This window comes from Lithobates pipiens, unplaced genomic scaffold, assembly GCF_037356315.1.
Source record: "Lithobates pipiens isolate NorthernLeopardFrog02 unplaced genomic scaffold, aLitPip1_a1.2 Scaffold_8, whole genome shotgun sequence".
NCBI lineage: Eukaryota > Metazoa > Chordata > Amphibia > Anura > Ranidae > Lithobates > Lithobates pipiens.
Genome location: NW_027507903.1, coordinates 13,660,269 through 13,677,898, shown reverse-complemented (window position 1 = coordinate 13,677,898; position 17,630 = coordinate 13,660,269). Strand labels below are relative to the sequence as shown.

General features: G+C 43.7%; 1 protein-coding gene across 2 annotated transcripts in view; it reads left to right on the top strand.

Annotated features, from left to right (window-relative positions):
* The window catches only part of LOC143962926 (ATP-dependent clpX-like chaperone, mitochondrial), an 83,968-nt gene that overhangs the window by 26,754 nt on the left and 39,584 nt on the right, over positions 1-17,630 (top strand). For both annotated transcript variants that reach the window (XM_077472426.1, XM_077472427.1), the window contains exons 2-5: positions 5,888-6,048; positions 6,169-6,283; positions 6,623-6,777; positions 11,802-11,961. In XM_077472426.1, coding sequence (XP_077328552.1) covers positions 5,888-6,048; positions 6,169-6,283; positions 6,623-6,777; positions 11,802-11,961 — 591 coding nt within the window. The remainder of the gene's footprint in view (positions 1-5,887; positions 6,049-6,168; positions 6,284-6,622; positions 6,778-11,801; positions 11,962-17,630) is intronic.

Below are 17,630 nucleotides of genomic sequence, written 5' to 3'. Positions count from 1 at the left end.
GCTGGTTGTTTTATAAAAAAACAAAAAAAAAAACAGTCATGCCTGCCTTCACTGCTGTGCAGCTCGTTTTTGCACAGAGTGGCCCCAAACATCCTCTTCTGGGGGTCCCCCGGCAGCTTTCATGGCTCCTCCCCCACATCAAATAACCCCCGGGGAGAAGCATCATTTGGTGTCCGTATCTCGGGTGTTGCCACTGCCAACTCTGCTAAGGGAACCCGGCAGTAAAGCCTTGTGGCTTTGCAGCTGGTTCCCTACTGCGCACGAGTGAACCCCCCACTGCAGTTTTTGAATGGCACAGCGGCAGAGGTTTCTGCACTATTTTCATGGGAATCCAATGCGAGTTCAGCCATGCAACTGTATGGAGAAATTGGCATTGCACAGACATCGCATATGTGTGAGCCCAGGCTCAAATAGTGACCCAAACTATTTCTGGCTGTGTTCTGGCACAAAATTGGCTGAGTAGCTCTAAGCCAGACTTTCACTGGAAGCTTTGTATTGTGTAATTTAGTGCAAAGCTTCCTCTGATTTGTGGGCGCAGATTGTGATCTCAACCACCTCAGAGGAAGGCTTTGTATTGGTTCATTGAATGCAAAGCCTCCTCTGAATGGCTAAGCTGTGCTCAGCTGTACTTTTCAACAATCAAAGGGGGGGGGGGAGAGAGAGAGAAACACTGCTGCTGACTTTTAATAAACAGACACTCTTTTTTTGGTTGGAACTCCAATTTTTAAAGCGGAGGTCCGCCAAAATGTAAAAGTTTTTATTTTATTTTTTATTTTTTATTTTTTGTAAGTCCACAGCTACAAATACTGCAGCTGCTGACTTTTAAAATATGGACACTTACCTGTCAATGGCACCTGCGATGTCGCCACTCTAAGCCGATCTGTCGCTCAGGTCTCGGGTGCTGCCGCCGCCATCATCGGGAAGTGAAGCCGCAAGGTTCCCTACTGCTCATGCACGAGTTACGCTGCTCAATCTGGATGGTCCCTGCTGTCTCTGGGACCAATGCGTTTCCCAGCAGACAGCGGGGAGAAGAGGTGTAGACTCCCATGGGGAGCTATGCCCGGAAGTGGGTGAAAATACCTGTATTATAAAAGTTTCTGCACCCCCCCCCCCCTTGAAAGGTGCCAAATGTGACAACGGAGGAGGGGGGGGGGGGGTTCCATTTTTGTGTGAACCTCCGCTTTAAGTTTTAATAAATAAAATAAAAAAGGTATCTTTTACAACCCCTTTAAAGGGATGTTAAAGTAGAACTACAAGCATAACTATTTTTTCATTTTGGATAGACTAAGGGAGGGTTATAACCCCTGTCGGCTTCTGTGTGCCATTTGTGGAGATTTCCATTCCCTTCCTGTCCCAAAGGTCAAACGGGAAGTGAGGAAATCGCTGAAAATTAAGGGTATTCCTTGGGGACCCCCCAGGTCACCAGAACTAGTGTCCCCATTGGAAGATTTTCCCTCTTCCCTATTCATTTTCTGGGGACAACCCAATACTTTGATTATTTTTTTATTTTTCCTTTCAGTGATCATGGTAAACAGGACAAATAGGGTTAATCTCCTCCTTAACTGCTTGCCGTCAAGCCGCCACAGTCTTACTGTGGCAGAATGGCACAGCTGGGCAGAACGGCATTGTGTTACGTTGCTTTGCCTTTTGCGTGTGCCCGTCCCCTGATGCAAGTGCCCGGCGGGTGCATTGACATGTTTTCAGGCCCCACATTTAGAAACGCACATAGCGAAAGGATAACCCCTTGATTGCCCCCTAGCGTTAACCCCTTCCCTGCCAGTGACATTTACACAGTAATCTGTGCATTTTTATCAAATAACGTTTTATTCACTATCAGTGATAGCATAGGTATATAAACAGTACAGAAGTACAATAAAAAGGCAAACATTTGTAGGGCTATGCAAAAGTAAATATAGATATGTGACAGGCAGCAACAGATCACATGTGCAATAGAATCCAGTAGTTCGGGCGACAGAGTGCTAGGGGGCGGAGGACACCAAAAGTCAGCCGCCCACCCCACAACCCCCACGACCCAGTGCGAGCTGCCATGCGGCCCATGCAAAACGCAAAATGCAGAGCAGATGAGAACTGCTATAAAAACAGGAGAGGTGAGAAAGGAAAGGAGAAGGGAGAAAGAAAAGAAAGTGCCAGAGATCCAGGTACCTTAACCATTTCGCCCTTAGTCTTCCCGCAGCCGCCATCTCTCCCATACTCGGTCAAATTCCTCCAGCCTGTCCCTCACTCTGGCCGTCATCTTCTCCATTAATTCCACGTCCTTAATCCTGGAGTAGAGGGCATCCATAGATGGGGCCAGTCGACTCTTCCAGTTAAGGGCTATTAGACAACGGGCTGCGGTAAGAATATGCCGCAGGAGCTGCCGGGACGGCTTAGCCATCCGCGGTTGGGACAGGCCAAATGGAAAGAACTTGGGCGCAAACGGGACAGGCACCTCAAATACCCGGCCAAGGAGCTGTTGGATTGATGTCCAGAACGGGGCTATCAAAGGGCAAGTCCAGTATATATGGTATAAGGTACCCCTGTCCTGTAGACAGCGCCAGCATCGATCAGAGGCAGAGGGATAAATTTTGTGGAGCACAGCTGGGGTCTGGTACCAGTGGTAGAGAATTTTATAAAAGTTTTCTTTATAAAGGGTACACAGGGAGGATTTGGCCACCTGCCTCCATATCCCCTGCCAAGCTTCCAGAGGAAGTTCCTCACCCAACTCTCTTTCCCATCGCAGCATATACTTGTGCTTGCCCTTTGCGTGAAAGTGGTTCGAGTTAAGGATGCGGTAGATGTCTGATATCATTCCCCTGCGGTTCCGTCCCTCGAGTATAATCAGTTCAAAGGGAGTGGGCGGGGAGAATTGAAGTCTCGGAGCTATTGTTTGCGCAAAATGTCTGATCTGTAGGTAACTGTAGAACGTCCGCTGGGGGAGGTCGTGTTTAGTCTGCAGCTCTGAGAAAGACAGCAGTTTTCTCGATCTGGGGTCAACTAGGTGTCCCAGATGAAATAAACCCCGGGACGCCCAGGGCCAAGACATCTGGTGGGTAAGGCCGTCCGGGAGTTTAGGGTTACAAAGAAACGAGATTAGCAAGGATGCCTCCGAGTGGAGCCTGTGTTCCCGGGAGAGTTTCCTCCAGAGCTGATTAAGCTGAGCCATCGGCCCCAGTAAGCGGTTCATATCAATCTGTGTTTCTGTGCCCCAGAGCAGGCTATTCGGGTGCATCGGAGCCAACCATAGCTTCTCTATCTCTGACCACTTGTTGTACGACCGCTGCGTGTACCATGAGACTATAGCCCGTAATTGCGTCGCTTGGTAGTACCTAACCAGGTCGGGGAACGCAAGGCAGTCATAACGGAGGCAGGAACCCGATGTTTTTTATAGTTCCACAGGAACTTCAGCAAGTCCCTCTGGAGCACACGGAGGTGCGCGTATGGGATCGGGATCGGGAGCGTCTGGAACAAGTAAAGGAGTTTGGGGAGAATTACCATTTTAATAGACGCGAGCCGCCCTAAGAGCGATATTTGGTGAGCCTTCCATTTATGGATAAGTGCCCTGATCTCCCCATAGAGGGGGGGGGGAAGTTGGCCTGGTAGAGGGTATGGAAGGACGGGGTAATGAGAACCCCCAAGTATTTAAGAGAGGAGTTCTCCCATCTGTAGGGAAACACCGAACGTAGGTGAGTTTCCTCCGCCACTGGCATGTTAATCGGGAGGGCCACTGATTTGGAGGCATTGATTTTGTAACCCGAGATCTCCCTGTATCGCTGCAGCTCCGCACTCAAGTTGGGCAAGGACGTCAATCTGTGCATTTTTATAGCCCTGATCGCTGTATAATTTCAATGGTTTAAAAAGTGTCCGATGTGTCTGCCATAATGTCAGTCCCGATTAAAAAAAAAAAATCGCAGATCGCCGTCATTACTAGTGAAAAAAAAAAAAAATGCCATAGAGCTATCCCCAATTTTTTAGACACTTTCGCGCAAACCAATCAATATATGCTTAATGCGACATTTTTGGTTAAAAAAAAAATTATGTAGAAGAATATATAACGGCCTAAAAGGAGGAGAAAATTTGTTGTGCTTTTGTTTTATAGTGCAAAGAATAAACACAGAGGCGATACCTCCAAAACAGAGCTTTATTTGTGGGACTTCTATTTTGTTTAGGTACAACGTTGCTTGACCACACAATTGTCACGTGACGCAGTGCCGAATCGCAAGAAAAAAAAAATGACCTGGTCATTGAGCAGCCAAATCTTCCAGGGCTTAAGCAGTTAACAGTGTGGGATTTTTTTTTTTTTTTCCTCCCCAATCATACTTGCCTAAGTAGCTGCTGCATCTGTCCCCCGCCAGCTCTAACACTGAGAACCAAGTGATCTAACCCCGCCAATCGCTCTGTTCTGTGCTGGCTGAGACGGGTGCCGATTCAGGTGGATCCCGATCATATGGTCGCAATCTTGCCAGAGCCTGGACTGGCTCTGACGTCAGCCAACAGGCTTCAGCCCGCTGTCTGCTGAACACGGGTTACAGGAGTGCAGAATGGACCGTACTCCTGTGAGTGCAGCCGGATGAGCTTTGGCTGTACTTATCCTTTTTAACAGGTAGCAAAAAACCTGACAGGGTATCTAATCCCTCTCCACCCTATCCATAACCTAAAACAAAAAAAAAAAAAAACTTTTTTTTTTTTTTTTTTTTTTTATTCTTTAACCACTTTACAACCGGCACACACCGATGTACGTCCATTTTTGTATTTTTTTTTTTTTTTTTTTGAAGAGGAATATCTCGGTAATGGCAGCAGCTGCTGCCACAACCGAGGTATCATCTCTTCAGGCGCTGGTTGTGTGTACAATAATGGTGGTCTCTGCGGTGGGTTCGCCACGAGATCACCATTATCGGCGGCTGGAGAGGTGAAATGCCCAACAACCGCCCCCCCCTCCCCCCGCCCCTGCTCTCGCGCTTACCAGAGCCGTCGGTAGCGGCGGAGGCGATCAGGACCTGCCTTGTCTGTGGTATGGAGACGAGTGAGGCCAAGATGGCCCCCACCCGTCTCTATACCATAACAGGGTGGAAGTGACATCAAAACATCACTTCCGCCCATACCTGTTTAAAGGCACACTTTTTTTTATTTTCTTTTTTTAAACGTAAGTCCAAATACGAGATCTGGGGTCAAAAAGTCCTCACATCTCGTATTTTAAGGGGTCCTGTCATGCTTTTATATATTACAAGGGATGTTTACATTCCTTGTAATAGGAATAAGTGATCCGATTTTTTTATTTTTTTTTTTTTTTTTTTTACACATTTAAAAAAAAAATAATAAAAAAAAAATTTTCTTATTTTTTTTACGTCCCGACGAGCTTGCGCGCAGAAGTGAACGCATATGTGAGTAGCGCCCACCTATGAAAACGGTAGTCAAACCACACGTGAGGTATCGCCACGATCGGTAGAGCGAGAGCAATAATTCCAGCCCTAGACCTCCTCTGCAACTGCTAGAGTTTTTTTTAAATGACGCTTATGGAGATTTTTGAGGGTAAACGTTTGCCGCCATTCCATTAATGGGCGCAATTTAGAAGAGTGACATGTTGGATAAAGTAAAATTTTTTCAAAAAAAAAGTGCACTTGTAAGACCGCAGATACGGTGTGAAAAATACTATTGCAATGACCGCCATTTTATTCTCTAAGGTTTTAGAAAAAAAAAAACAATATATAATGTTTGGGGGTTCTAAGTAATTTTCTAGCAAACAAAAGTTTTAAACATGTAAACACCGAGTCTGAAAAAGAGACCCGGTCCTTAAGTGGTTAAATGTGGATTTGGGCTTTAAAATTGGCTTGTTTGGATGTCATTGCCTGGTGTATGAAGGTCATGGTTTTTCTTTTTCTTTCCATAACAGGTGTGGTATGCGGTCGTGGGCATCTCTCCATTTTCAGAAGACCGGGAGCTTTCGAAGTGGATAAGCTACAAAAAACACACTTCAGAAGATTCTCGGTAACAGCGGTGTATTTTGCATCTAAAGATGGTGTTGGCAAAGATGGATCTGGTGAAGGGAACAAGGTAATGCCAGCCAGAAGTTGGCATGGGTGAAGGCAATCCTTCTTCTCTTTTTGTTTTGTTTATGGTACTCATTACTTTTTTATTTATTTTTTTATTGTTGTTTGTTTTATTTTTTCACAGAAAGCAGCCAGTGAAGGAGGCGGCAAGAAATCTTCAGGGGGTTCAGGGAAAGGTGGAAATCAGCTGAGGTGCCCAAAGTGCGGAGATCTGTGCACCCACGTCGAGACATTTGTCTGTAAGTTCAAACTGGTTCATTTCTGGCCTGCGGCCACATAACTTGTGATTATCCAAGCTTACTCTTATTTGGTGTACAAGCTTTCTCAACCTAGTTTCAGTCCCAGCACCCTTTAACCCTTTCACTGCCAGAGCCATTGCTTTTTTTATTTTTATTTATGTCCTAGGTAAGTGATTTAAAAAAAAAATCTCTGGTCTCCCCCTCATATCTCCTTAATTTCAGAAAAGGTAAAATGAACACCATACACTCTCTTGTTTTTTTTTACCTAATATTTCAGCGTAAAATCCTGTAATGTTGTTCAAAATCTAAGGTCCGATTCTGTGACTCCTCTCATTACAGCCTCTACCCGTTTTGTGAAATGTGAGAAGTGCCACCATTTTTTCGTTGTGTTGTCTGAGGCAGATTCAAAGAAATCTATAAACCGAGAGCCAGAAACTGCTGCTGAAGCTGTGAAACTGGCATTTCAACAGAAGCCACCTCCACCGCCTAAAAAGGTATGATGGTCTTCAGCCGGTATTGCCTGTCACCACAGGATCTCACATGTGGGGAGGGGGGGTGGAGGGTTGGGCAGTAGAACGGGCCACTAAACTTACTTTTCCGGCAGCCCATGTGTTGAAACACCACTGACTCTTTGCTCTCTGAACACTCTCTCTTAAATTTTATTTTGTATTTATTTTGATAGATTTTTTTTTTCCTAGCTGATCGAGGGTTGTTGTGTGGGTTTATTTATTTATTTTTTCCATTTTTTTTTTTTTTTTAAGTTTTTTTATTGAGTACATCAGACAGGGCAGAGCAAGTCCAACAACAAACTTTGTACAGTAAGAATAGGCTGATACGCAAACCAGTAAGAAAGTGTCAGCATCTAATAGGGACGTAGCGAATCGGTGGCTGTTGACATAGCACTAACTCGCCTAGAGATGTATTTTTTTTTTTTTTTTTTAGTTGCTTTTATTTTGTAGTATAGTGGGGAAGAATTAGAACCTCTGCCAGAGTCGGACCAAATAGCAGTGAGGATAAATCTCCTTAGTTTCTCCTATAGAGATAGGTGGAGGTAGTAGCAGTCTCCATGGTAGCTATAGAAAGGCTTATATGAATGAGGGGTGGGAGACAGTGTTGGCACCCTTAAAATCGCAGAAGGTGGCTTTTTTTTTTTTTTAATGCATTAAGATAAAAAAAGGCCTTCTGTATGCAGCAGCCCCCCTCATACTTACCTGAGGTCCATCTAGATCCAGCTATGTTCCACGAGAGTCTCTCCTGTCAGCGACTCTGCTCCTCATTGGCTTCCGTCAGCCGATGAGAGAAAGGGGGCGAGGCCGGGCTGCAGCTCCATGTCTGATTGGACACAGAGATCCTCAGCTCTGGCTCCCCCATAGCAAGCTGCTTGCTTTGGGGGCACTCAACAGGAAGGAGGGCCCAAGAGCGTCAAAAAGGGACCCGAGAAGAGGATCCAGGCTGTTCTGTGCAAAGCAAACTGCACAGAGCAGGGTTTTTATGTATTTTTTTTTTTGTTTGTTTTTTTTCGTAAAAAAAAAAAAAAAAAGACTTTAGTATTCCTTTTTAAGGACTGACCACGAGAGTTCCCTTGACTCTATTAATCACTTGCCAACCCACTATAGCAGTTTTACTGCTACAGGGTGGCCACGATGCGCAGGATCGTGTGGGGTGAGGTTGCCTGGAACACTGAATTGTAGGTTCTAATGTGTATATTTTAAGATTAGGAGGTTTTGTCTCGTGTGTGTGTGTGTGTGTGTGTGTGTGTGTTTGTTTTGTTTTTAAATATATGCCTACTGCAGAAATACTCTGTAGTGATTTAGCTGTTCACTACTCACAGGCAGATGTCACTTTCCCACACTGGCTATACAACAGTTCTAACCTCTGCTCCAGTTTGTATAATTCAGCTTTTTTTGTTTCTTACTGTGGAAGTCCAGCATTTACCACATCAAGCTCTTTAGCCACTTCAGCCCCGGACCCTTTTGCTGGCCAAAGACCAGACCACTTTTTGCGATTCGGCACTGCGTCGCTTTAACTGACAATTGTGCGGTCATGCGATGTGGCTCCCAAACAAAATTGACGTACTTTTTTTTTCCCCCACAAATAGAGCTTTCTTTGGTATTTGATCACCCCTGCGGTTTTTATTTTTTGCACTATAAACAAAAATACAGCGACAATTTAGAAAAAAAGCATTATTTTTTACTTTTTGTTATAATATCCCCCAAAATTATATAAAAAAACATTTATTTCCCTCAGTTTAGGCCAATACGTATTCTTCTACATATTTTTGGTAAAAAATAATCGCAATAAGCGATTGATTTGCGCAAAAGTTATAGCGTTTACAAAATAGGGGATAGTTTTATGGCAGTTTTTATTAATATTTTTTTTTTACTAGTAATGGCAGCGATCAGCGATGTTGTTTTGTTTTTTTGTGACTGCGACATTATGGCGGACACATCGGACATTTTTGGGACCATTGTCCTTTATACAGCAATCACTGCTATACAAATGCACTGATTCCTGTGTAAATGACACTGGCAGTGAAAGGGTTAACCAGTGGGTGGCAGTGTAGGGGTTAAGTGTTCCTAGGGGTGTGTTACTAACTGTTGGGGGCTGGGCTTTCATTTAGTGAACACTGATCTCTGCTCCAATCATATGGAGCAGAGATTAGCGTCACTAGTTGCTAGGCAGAATGGGGAGATGCTGTTTACAATGGCATCTCTCCACTACGCCGCCCCGTGAGACGATCGTGGGTATGCCCGCGGCGATCGAGTCCGCGGGACCCGTGACCACACTCACGGGGGTCCCGACCAGCACGCGAGCGCGCCGGCACGCTCGTGATGTCAGGGCGGCAAATTTAAAGGGACGTACAGGTACACCCATTTGCCTGCCCGTGCCATTCTGCCGACCTACATCGGCGTGCGCTGGTCGGGAACCGGTTAAAGGGGTTGCATTCTATGCGTTCAGATAAAAAGCCTTCTTTGTGCCGCAGCCCCCCTAATATTTACCTGAGCTCCCTCTCTATCCAGCGATGTCAAAGTGCCTCTGCAGTCCGTGACTCTCTCCTCCTGATTGGCTGAGACACAGTAGCGGTGCCACTGGCTCCCGCTGCTGTCAAACTCCGCCTATCAGGAGAGGGGGCGGGGCTGAACCTCGGCTCCCTGTCTGAATGGTTACACAGAGCTGATGCTTGGCTTTGGTGCCCACATAGCAAACTGCCTGCTGTGGCTTAGGTCTACAGGAGGGAGGGGCCAGGAGCTCCAGCCGGGGACCCGAGAAGAGGAGGATCAGGGCTGCTCTGTGCAAAACCATTACACAGTGCAGATATAAAATAACATGTTTGTAAAGTCATGTTTTCTTTTACTATTAAAATAACAATCACTTTAATACATAGTATTGCCATGCTTTGGCTTAGAAATGGCAGCCTGATATTTGGGCAAGAGGTTGCAAAATTTTTCAACTTTCATCAACCTTATTAACCGGTTCCTGACCGGCTCCTGCACATATACATCAGCAGAATGGCACGGCTGGGCAAAGTAACGTACCCGTATGTTACTTAGTATTTCCCGCTGTGCACTCGCGCCTGCCGAGAGCTCCGTGGTTGCGGGTCCCGTGGACTCTATCGCTGATGGGATACCCGCGATCGTGTCACGGAGCTGAAGACCGGGGAGATGCTGATGTAAACGGCATCTCCCCGTTCTGCCTAGTGACAGGACACTGATCGTCTGCTCCCTGTCATGGGGAGCAGTGATCAGTGTGGTGTCACACACAGCCATGCCCCTAGGAACACTTAACCCCTACACTGCCACCTAGTGGTTAACCCCTTCACGGTCAGTGACATTTTTACAGTAATCAATGCAATTTTATAGCATTGATGTGTTAATGCCAATGGTCCCAAAAATGTGTCAAAATTGTCTGTCAGAATGTTGCAGTCACAATAAAAATCGCTGATTGCTGCCATTACTAATAAAAAAAAAAAAAAAAAAAAGATTAAGGCCATAAAACTATCCCCTATTTGTAGACGCTATAACTTTTTCACAAACCAATAAACACTTACATGATATTTTTGGTAAAAAAAATAAATAAAAATGTAGAAGAATATGTATCGGCCTAAACTGAGGAAAATTTTTTTTTAAATATATTTTTGGGGGGATATTTAGTATAGCAAAATAAAAAAGAATGCATTTTTCGTTCAAAATTGTCGCTCTTCTTCTTTTTATAGTGCAAAAAATAAAAACCGCAGAGGTGATCAAATACCACCAAAATCTCTATTTGTGGGGGAAAAAAGGATGCCAATTTTGATTGGGAGCCACGTTGCATGACTGTCAAAGCGACGCAGTGCCAAATCGCAAAAAAGCTCTGGTCAGGAAGGGAGTAAATCCTTTCTGGGGCTGAAGTGGTTAAGAAAAAGTAGTGCAATTTTAGTTTCATAGAGTGGGGTGTGGGGGTCCCCCCCCCCCCCCCCATAATACAATTTTTCAACAAGTGTAGTAGGTACAGGAGCACAATGTAGTTTAGTCATATTATCTGAGACTGTTGGAGACTAAACCACTGGCAATTATGCGGTCATGCAACGCTCTACTCAAACTAAGTGTGTTATTGAGTATTATATATGTATATGTGTGTGTGTGTGTGTATGTGGATATAGTTATATAGTGTATGTGTGTATATATTATAATTTTTATTTGTCATAGATCTTCATCTCTGTAGCCTTAGCTGAACAGGAAGAGCTCTACACGGTCTCCCTGTTGAATCCCAAACTGAAGCACAGTGATCGGGACCAATCATTTACTGTGTTCATTTAGAAAAGGAAGGGGGTGGTAAATATTGAACCCTGCCCCTTCCCGCTCTCCATCCTGAAATGATCACCACAGGAGAGGGGGAAAAAAAAGCTGGCAAGGCTGTGAGGAGAGGGAAACTAACCAGGAGAGAACAGAGGCCCGGGTGGCAGAAGGAAGCTGAACCACTTCCGGGAGCTGGGGTGTCATTTGCTGGAACTGATCCCGTGTATTTTCCTCCTGCAGCTGCTAAATGTGTGAGGGAGAGAAAATGCGGAGGGAGGGTGGGCTTTCAGATATTGCAGGAGCAAGATACAGGGATCGATTTCCAGTCAATACTGTCCCAGCTCCTGGGCAGGTTCAGGGGTTGACAAGGAAGATGTACGATCTACCCGCAACCAACTGGTTGCCAACCCCAGCATTAGATCACACGCTGTGGACATGTATTTACAAGAACCGTCCTTGTGTATAGGGAGAGTTTCCTTTTTAAATTATGTATGTTAAATCTCCTGCTATTTTTCATTGTACTATAACAAATTGGACTATTTTCTTCTATTTCCCTTTTTTGTCAATTTATTTTTATTTTTTTCATATAATTTTTGTTTTGAGTATAGAGCCGCTTAAAGGAGCTTTACTAGCAAGCAGATTTGTGACCGACTCATGCTTAAGTGGTGGTTCTAATGGATTAATGTACAGCATGTGATGGTCAATACTCTACTGTTTCTCTGACTACAGCATTTCTCTTACAGATTTATAACTACCTTGACAAGTATGTAGTGGGTCAAGCGTTTGCAAAGAAGGTCCTTGCTGTAGCAGTGTACAATCATTACAAGCGGATATACAACAACATCCCAGTTAACGTCAGACAACATGCAGAGGTGGAGAAACAGTCTTCCTTAACACCAAGAGGTGGGTGAAATCACAATATTTTTATTTTTGTGATCTTTTATGATCCCTCTGCTTGGACCAATGTAACTAAGTATATACCACACCTGGCTGATGCCCCTGGAAGATGAAAATGACTGGAGTATGTGCCACCCTTCCAGTGATCTCCACTTGCTTCCTGGTCCCTTGCTGAGTAGTTGCTTTGATGCACAATGAATACAGGAGTTCGACCTCTATGCACTGTCACCATTCAGAGAATGTTTTACATTCTCTGAATGCAAAGCACTCCCTAATTGGCTGGGGGGGGTGTGTTATGTAACTGCCTCATCCAATAACTTTGGATTCATTCGAAGCATTTTTTGAATGGTGTCTGTGCCAAGCTGCTGGCCTCCTGTGTTCAGTAAACAAGAGTGTCACTAGATGGTGCAAGGGTAGCGTGGAAGGATAAGGCTAGAGTAGTAGTAAAGTGGCATGTTCTCTTGTTGGGGCACTCCAACCACTGACAACTTGGCAGTGCTCTCTCTCCTCTTTCTTCTCAACTAGTAAAGCTCTCAAATGTCCAGTACTTCTGGGATTGGGGGGGGTATGTGATCACCTTCCCCTTTACTGACTAGTCAATTGTAGAAGTGATCATTTTAAATCTTACCCTCACCAGAGATTTTATTCCACGCAACATATACTTTTTGTTTTTTTTCAGGCTTCCTTCCTGATAAATATGGTCCTTTGATTGAACCACTGATTTAGTGCAGTCCCTTTTTTATAAACAAGTCTGTGTTCAATCTTAGGGCCCTTTCACACTGTTTCGCTGTGCGTTTACCCTGCTAAAAGAGCAAGAAAAATGCAATAAAAAGGTTTCCCTTTAAAACCCATGGAACTCTTCACACCACTGCGCTGCGGGTACAGTGCATTAAAGTCCTGCACACTGCACCGTTGCAAAAACGCACCTCCCTTTGAAAGTTTTGGTGCACTTTGAGTCACATGTCAATATTTCACAGGTGCATGGCAATGAGTGCACCAAAAACGCATGTGTTTTTACCACTTTTTTGTTTTTGTTCTCTCCAACAGAGCAGTGTGAAAAGACCCTTAGCAATATTTATTGCTTACTCATTAATGTGGAATTTTAACTTGATACAAACTGTTTGGCAAGGAATATACATTCCACATTCATTATGCTACCAAAATTAATGTGTGCTGTAAATTGTCTCCTGCATTGTTCATGTTCTTGCTGGAGGCTGCCATTTTGCTGAAGCCCAGAGCCCCCGAACAGCATTTGACCCCTTTTGGTACCAGAGCCTCCGGTCACCTTTAAGGGGTTTCATATGCCGGCATGTGGGGCGGGGTTTACAAACCTGCCGTGATTGGCTGTCACAGGATCAGAAAGCTCCCGATCTCAAGAAGCAGTCGGGAGCTTTATGTTGGCCAGTAACTGCTGGGAGCGCGCATGCTGTCTGTCGGCACCGCTATATTTGTAATATGGTACCCAAATATACGGCCACTCAGTGCTAAGGCCCATCCGCCAAGAGGCCTCATATTTGCATGCTGTCGCGCCTAGGGGTTATTTATTCATTTTTTTCACAAAAGGGGCCTAGGGGTTATTCTTTAGGCTTTTAGCAGATCGGCCTGTACATTTTCGGCACTGTGCCAAAAAGCAACTGAGTACATGCAGAGCGGGGTGAGTGTATTACTGGATTTTAAACAGCAGTATAGGAACTGCTTTTAAATGGTTTTTAATAGCTATACCTGCAAGGGGGGGCCAGCCTAAGTTGTGTTCGAGCAGGTTTTAACTTTTTTGTTTGTTATTTTTTTAACAAAAAAACAAAAATGTTCTACTTGCCACTTCTGTGCAGTTGATTTTTTCCAGAGCAGCCTAGATCCTCCTCCTCTCCCCTCCCTCCCTCCGTTGAGTGCCCCAACCGCAAGCAGCTTGCTATGGGGGCACCCGAGCCACAGCTCCCTGTGTTCATTCAGAGCGAGCCGTGGCCCAGCCACACCCTCTTTCTCTCCTCATTGGCTGACTGACAGCAGAGGGAGCCAATGGCTGCTGTCTCGGCCAATGAGGGGAATCCCGGGCAGCCGAGTCACTCCTGCAACGTCGATGGATCTAGAGCAGGGATATGCATTTAACGGACATCCAGATGTTGCATAACTACGTCCCTTGAGGCATAGCAAGACTGTGACAACCGCAAGCATGACACCCAGAGGCAGAGGCATGATGGGACTTTTGCCACAGCTGGAGGTCCGCTAATTGCATATCCCTGCTCTAGATCGAGGATATGCAATTAGCGTACCTCCAGCTGTTGCATTAGTCCCATCATGCCTCTGCCTCTGGGTTTCATGCTTGTGGCTGTCAGAATCTTTCTATGCCTCCTGGGACTTGTAGTTCTGCAACAGCTGGAGGTCCACTAATTGCATATCCCTGTTCTATAGGGACCCCAGGTAAATATTAGGTGGGCTGCTGCACACAGAAGGCTTTTCATCTTAGTGCATTAAGATAAAAAACCTGAATTTACAACCACTTTGATTGTTGCCTCTATTAGAAAAAGATATTGTGGGTTGGAAACTTTTTTTTTTTTTTTTTTTAAAGGCTTTGACCTGATCTTGCATAAGCATAACTGACTTCTGTTCAATGGCCAACTTTCATCTCATACCTGTACAAAGTACTTTATGCTGTATTTAACGTTATCTTGTTTAGTGTGTAGCATTATGAACGATTATCTGTATGGTTTTTGGTCTTTATTTTATATAATTGTCATTTGCACATATTCCATGAAACTCTTCCATTGCTTTTTGCTTTTGTCTTGCTTCATTTTCCCTTCTCATCCAGCACATTGACCTGTTTATACTGTACACGTTGTGTTCTGTGTCCCAGCTTTGGATATTCATTAACCTCTGACTCTGCTCTTCTGCATGTTTGCCCTGTGTGACCCTTCCGCTCTGCTGGCACAGCTTGGCTTTGCTAGGTGCAGACCACTTGGAAATTCAGCTACTAAGGATGTTTTTATGTAAAAAAATAAATAAAAAATGTTTTTCACACTGAGTATTTCCTGCACAAACTTAAAATGAGCCGGGCACTCTTGTAGATGGTGTGTTTTTTTTTTTTTTTTTTACCTGTCTATTCTCAGTGCCATGCCTACAGGCTCTCCACTCTGATTAATTTGTATCATGTAGATTTGGATTGCTCAAACTCTGTTCAAACGTCAAATTCAAGGCCAATACTATGTTTTACGGTAACCCCACACCAGTTATTCACATGGGGGGGGGGGGGCGCGCGACTACTCCCTCTTTCTGTTCTATTTATTTATTTTTTATTTCGCCGTGTGTGTCTCATTTCAGAGATTTACCTTTTACTTCCTGTCCCATAGCCAAACGGGAAGTGAAGAAAATACTTGTTGACTGCTTGCCAACCATATACAATACTTATACTGTGGCAAGGCAGCTCTCCTGTGCAGGATCACATACCTGTACATGATTTGTGTGCCGCGCTAGGGAGTGCCCCGGCTGTGCTGCAACCAACCAGCTAGCTGCTGTTTGGTCGTGGCACCCAACAATCGGCTCCGGTAATTACCAAAGATAGCCCTGTGTAGATTAACAAACACAGGGCTCTCTTCTGACAACAGGAAAAAAAATAAAAAGGAGGAGATGTATAAATAAAAAGTGTGTGTGTGTGTGTTATATATATATATATATATATAGTGTTCCTATTTGTGTGAAAAAGTGACATACATTTTATTTGGGTTCAGCGTCTGAACTCGCAATTGGAATCCGTTAAAATAACTCTGTGCCATATCGCCAAAAAAAATAAAATGCTTTCATGACTAAGGGGGTGGGGGGGGGTCAAACTTTCCAGAGATCAAGTGGTTAAGGGAATCCCTTGGAATGCCCAGGTCACCAGGACTAGTGCCCCCACTGGAAAATTTTACCCAATAATACTTTTCTGGGGACAACTAACAAAAACAGTACATTTTTGATGTATACTTTCAGTCATTGTAAACAGGACAAATAGAGGGTGAATCTCCTTAACCGGGGCACAGACAGCAATGAAAACGGATGGGGGTTCTAATCATGCTGCGTTCTATCCAAAACCATATATATATATATATATATATATATATATATATATATATATATATATATATATATATGTGTATGTATATATATATGTATGTATGTATATATATATGTATGTATATGTGTGTGTGTGTGTGTGTGTGTATGTATATATATATATATTATTGTGTGTATGTATGTGTGTGTGTATATATATATATATATATATATATTATTGTGTGTATGTGTGTGTGTGTATATATATATATATATATATATATATATATATATATATTATTGTGTGTGTGTGTGTGTGTATATATATATATATATATATATATATATATATATATATATATATATATATTATTGTGTGTGTGTGTGTGTGTGTGTATATATATATATATTATTGTGTGTGTATATATATATTATTGTGTGTGTGTGTGTGTGTGTGTGTATATATATATATATATATATAATATATATTTTTTTAATTGTGTGTGTTGCTTTTTAGACGTTACTTTAAGAATACATTTTGAAAAGATACCTGTGGTCAGAGGAGGCTCATTGCTGACATCCTTTATGAAATGGTAGTCACTTGGCTGTCTTGAACTTTTACCCATAACAACTTGATAAAAAAAAATATTCTTTAGCAAGAAACATACATTGCAAATTAATACCAAAATTGGTGTGTGCTGTAAATTGCCTCCAGCAATGTTCTTGCTAGAGGCTGCCATTTTCCTGGAGCCAAGAGCAGTAAATCTTTAGACTATCAGCAAATTGGCCTTTACATTTTTAGGCACAGTGCTGGGAATATAGAGCAGCAGAGCTGGATGAGATTTTAATGGTTTATATAGCTATACCTGCAAAAAGGGGCCTTAAGTCTTCTAGCAAGACTTAATTTTCTGACTAAAGTTTCACTTTAAATACAGTGAGCGTCTGACCTGGAAAAAGCATGCATGTCAGCAAGAAGGTGTGAACTCTGCATACTTGTATTGGGTTGTTGCCTTAGTACTGAAGCCATTGGATCAGCATGACAGCCGGGGGTTAGTATTTTATATAGCAATGGGATGGCAATGGCAGCCTGCATCCTTGCTACAGGTTTCTTTTTAAAGCTGAACTCCAGGCAAAGCTAACGTGCTCCCTTGCAGTGGAGCTGTCCCTGCATCGCAAAGGGTTAAATGCTCATTTTAGGTCTAGGGAGCCATGAAATCATTTTTATTTGTCAGATCCTCTTCCCACAGGCTATGAGGCTGGATTCACACCTATGGCATTTAGTGCTTTTTGCATTTTGCAGATTTACACTACAAACCGTGTTCCATAGGAAACCTTTTTAAATGGGCTGTAGTGCAAATCTGAAAAATGCATGAAGCACCAAAAATGCTTAGGTGTGAATCCAGCCTTAGACCGGTCACTGCAGCCTATTTTCTGTTATACTCCAGCAGTCCCAGGTCCTCCAAGATCAAGTCCATTGCTGAGCTCCTTAGCCGTGCATTGGACTTGAGGCTGCTAAGGGGTGGTCCACCGTCAGAATAGGTGAGTGCTGGCCATCTCCCCCCCCCCCCCCCCCCCAAACTTGACAAGCAATGCTATGCATGGGCAGCCCCACTGCAATTTTCTTTTTCCTGGTGATGGGTTTTAAAGCA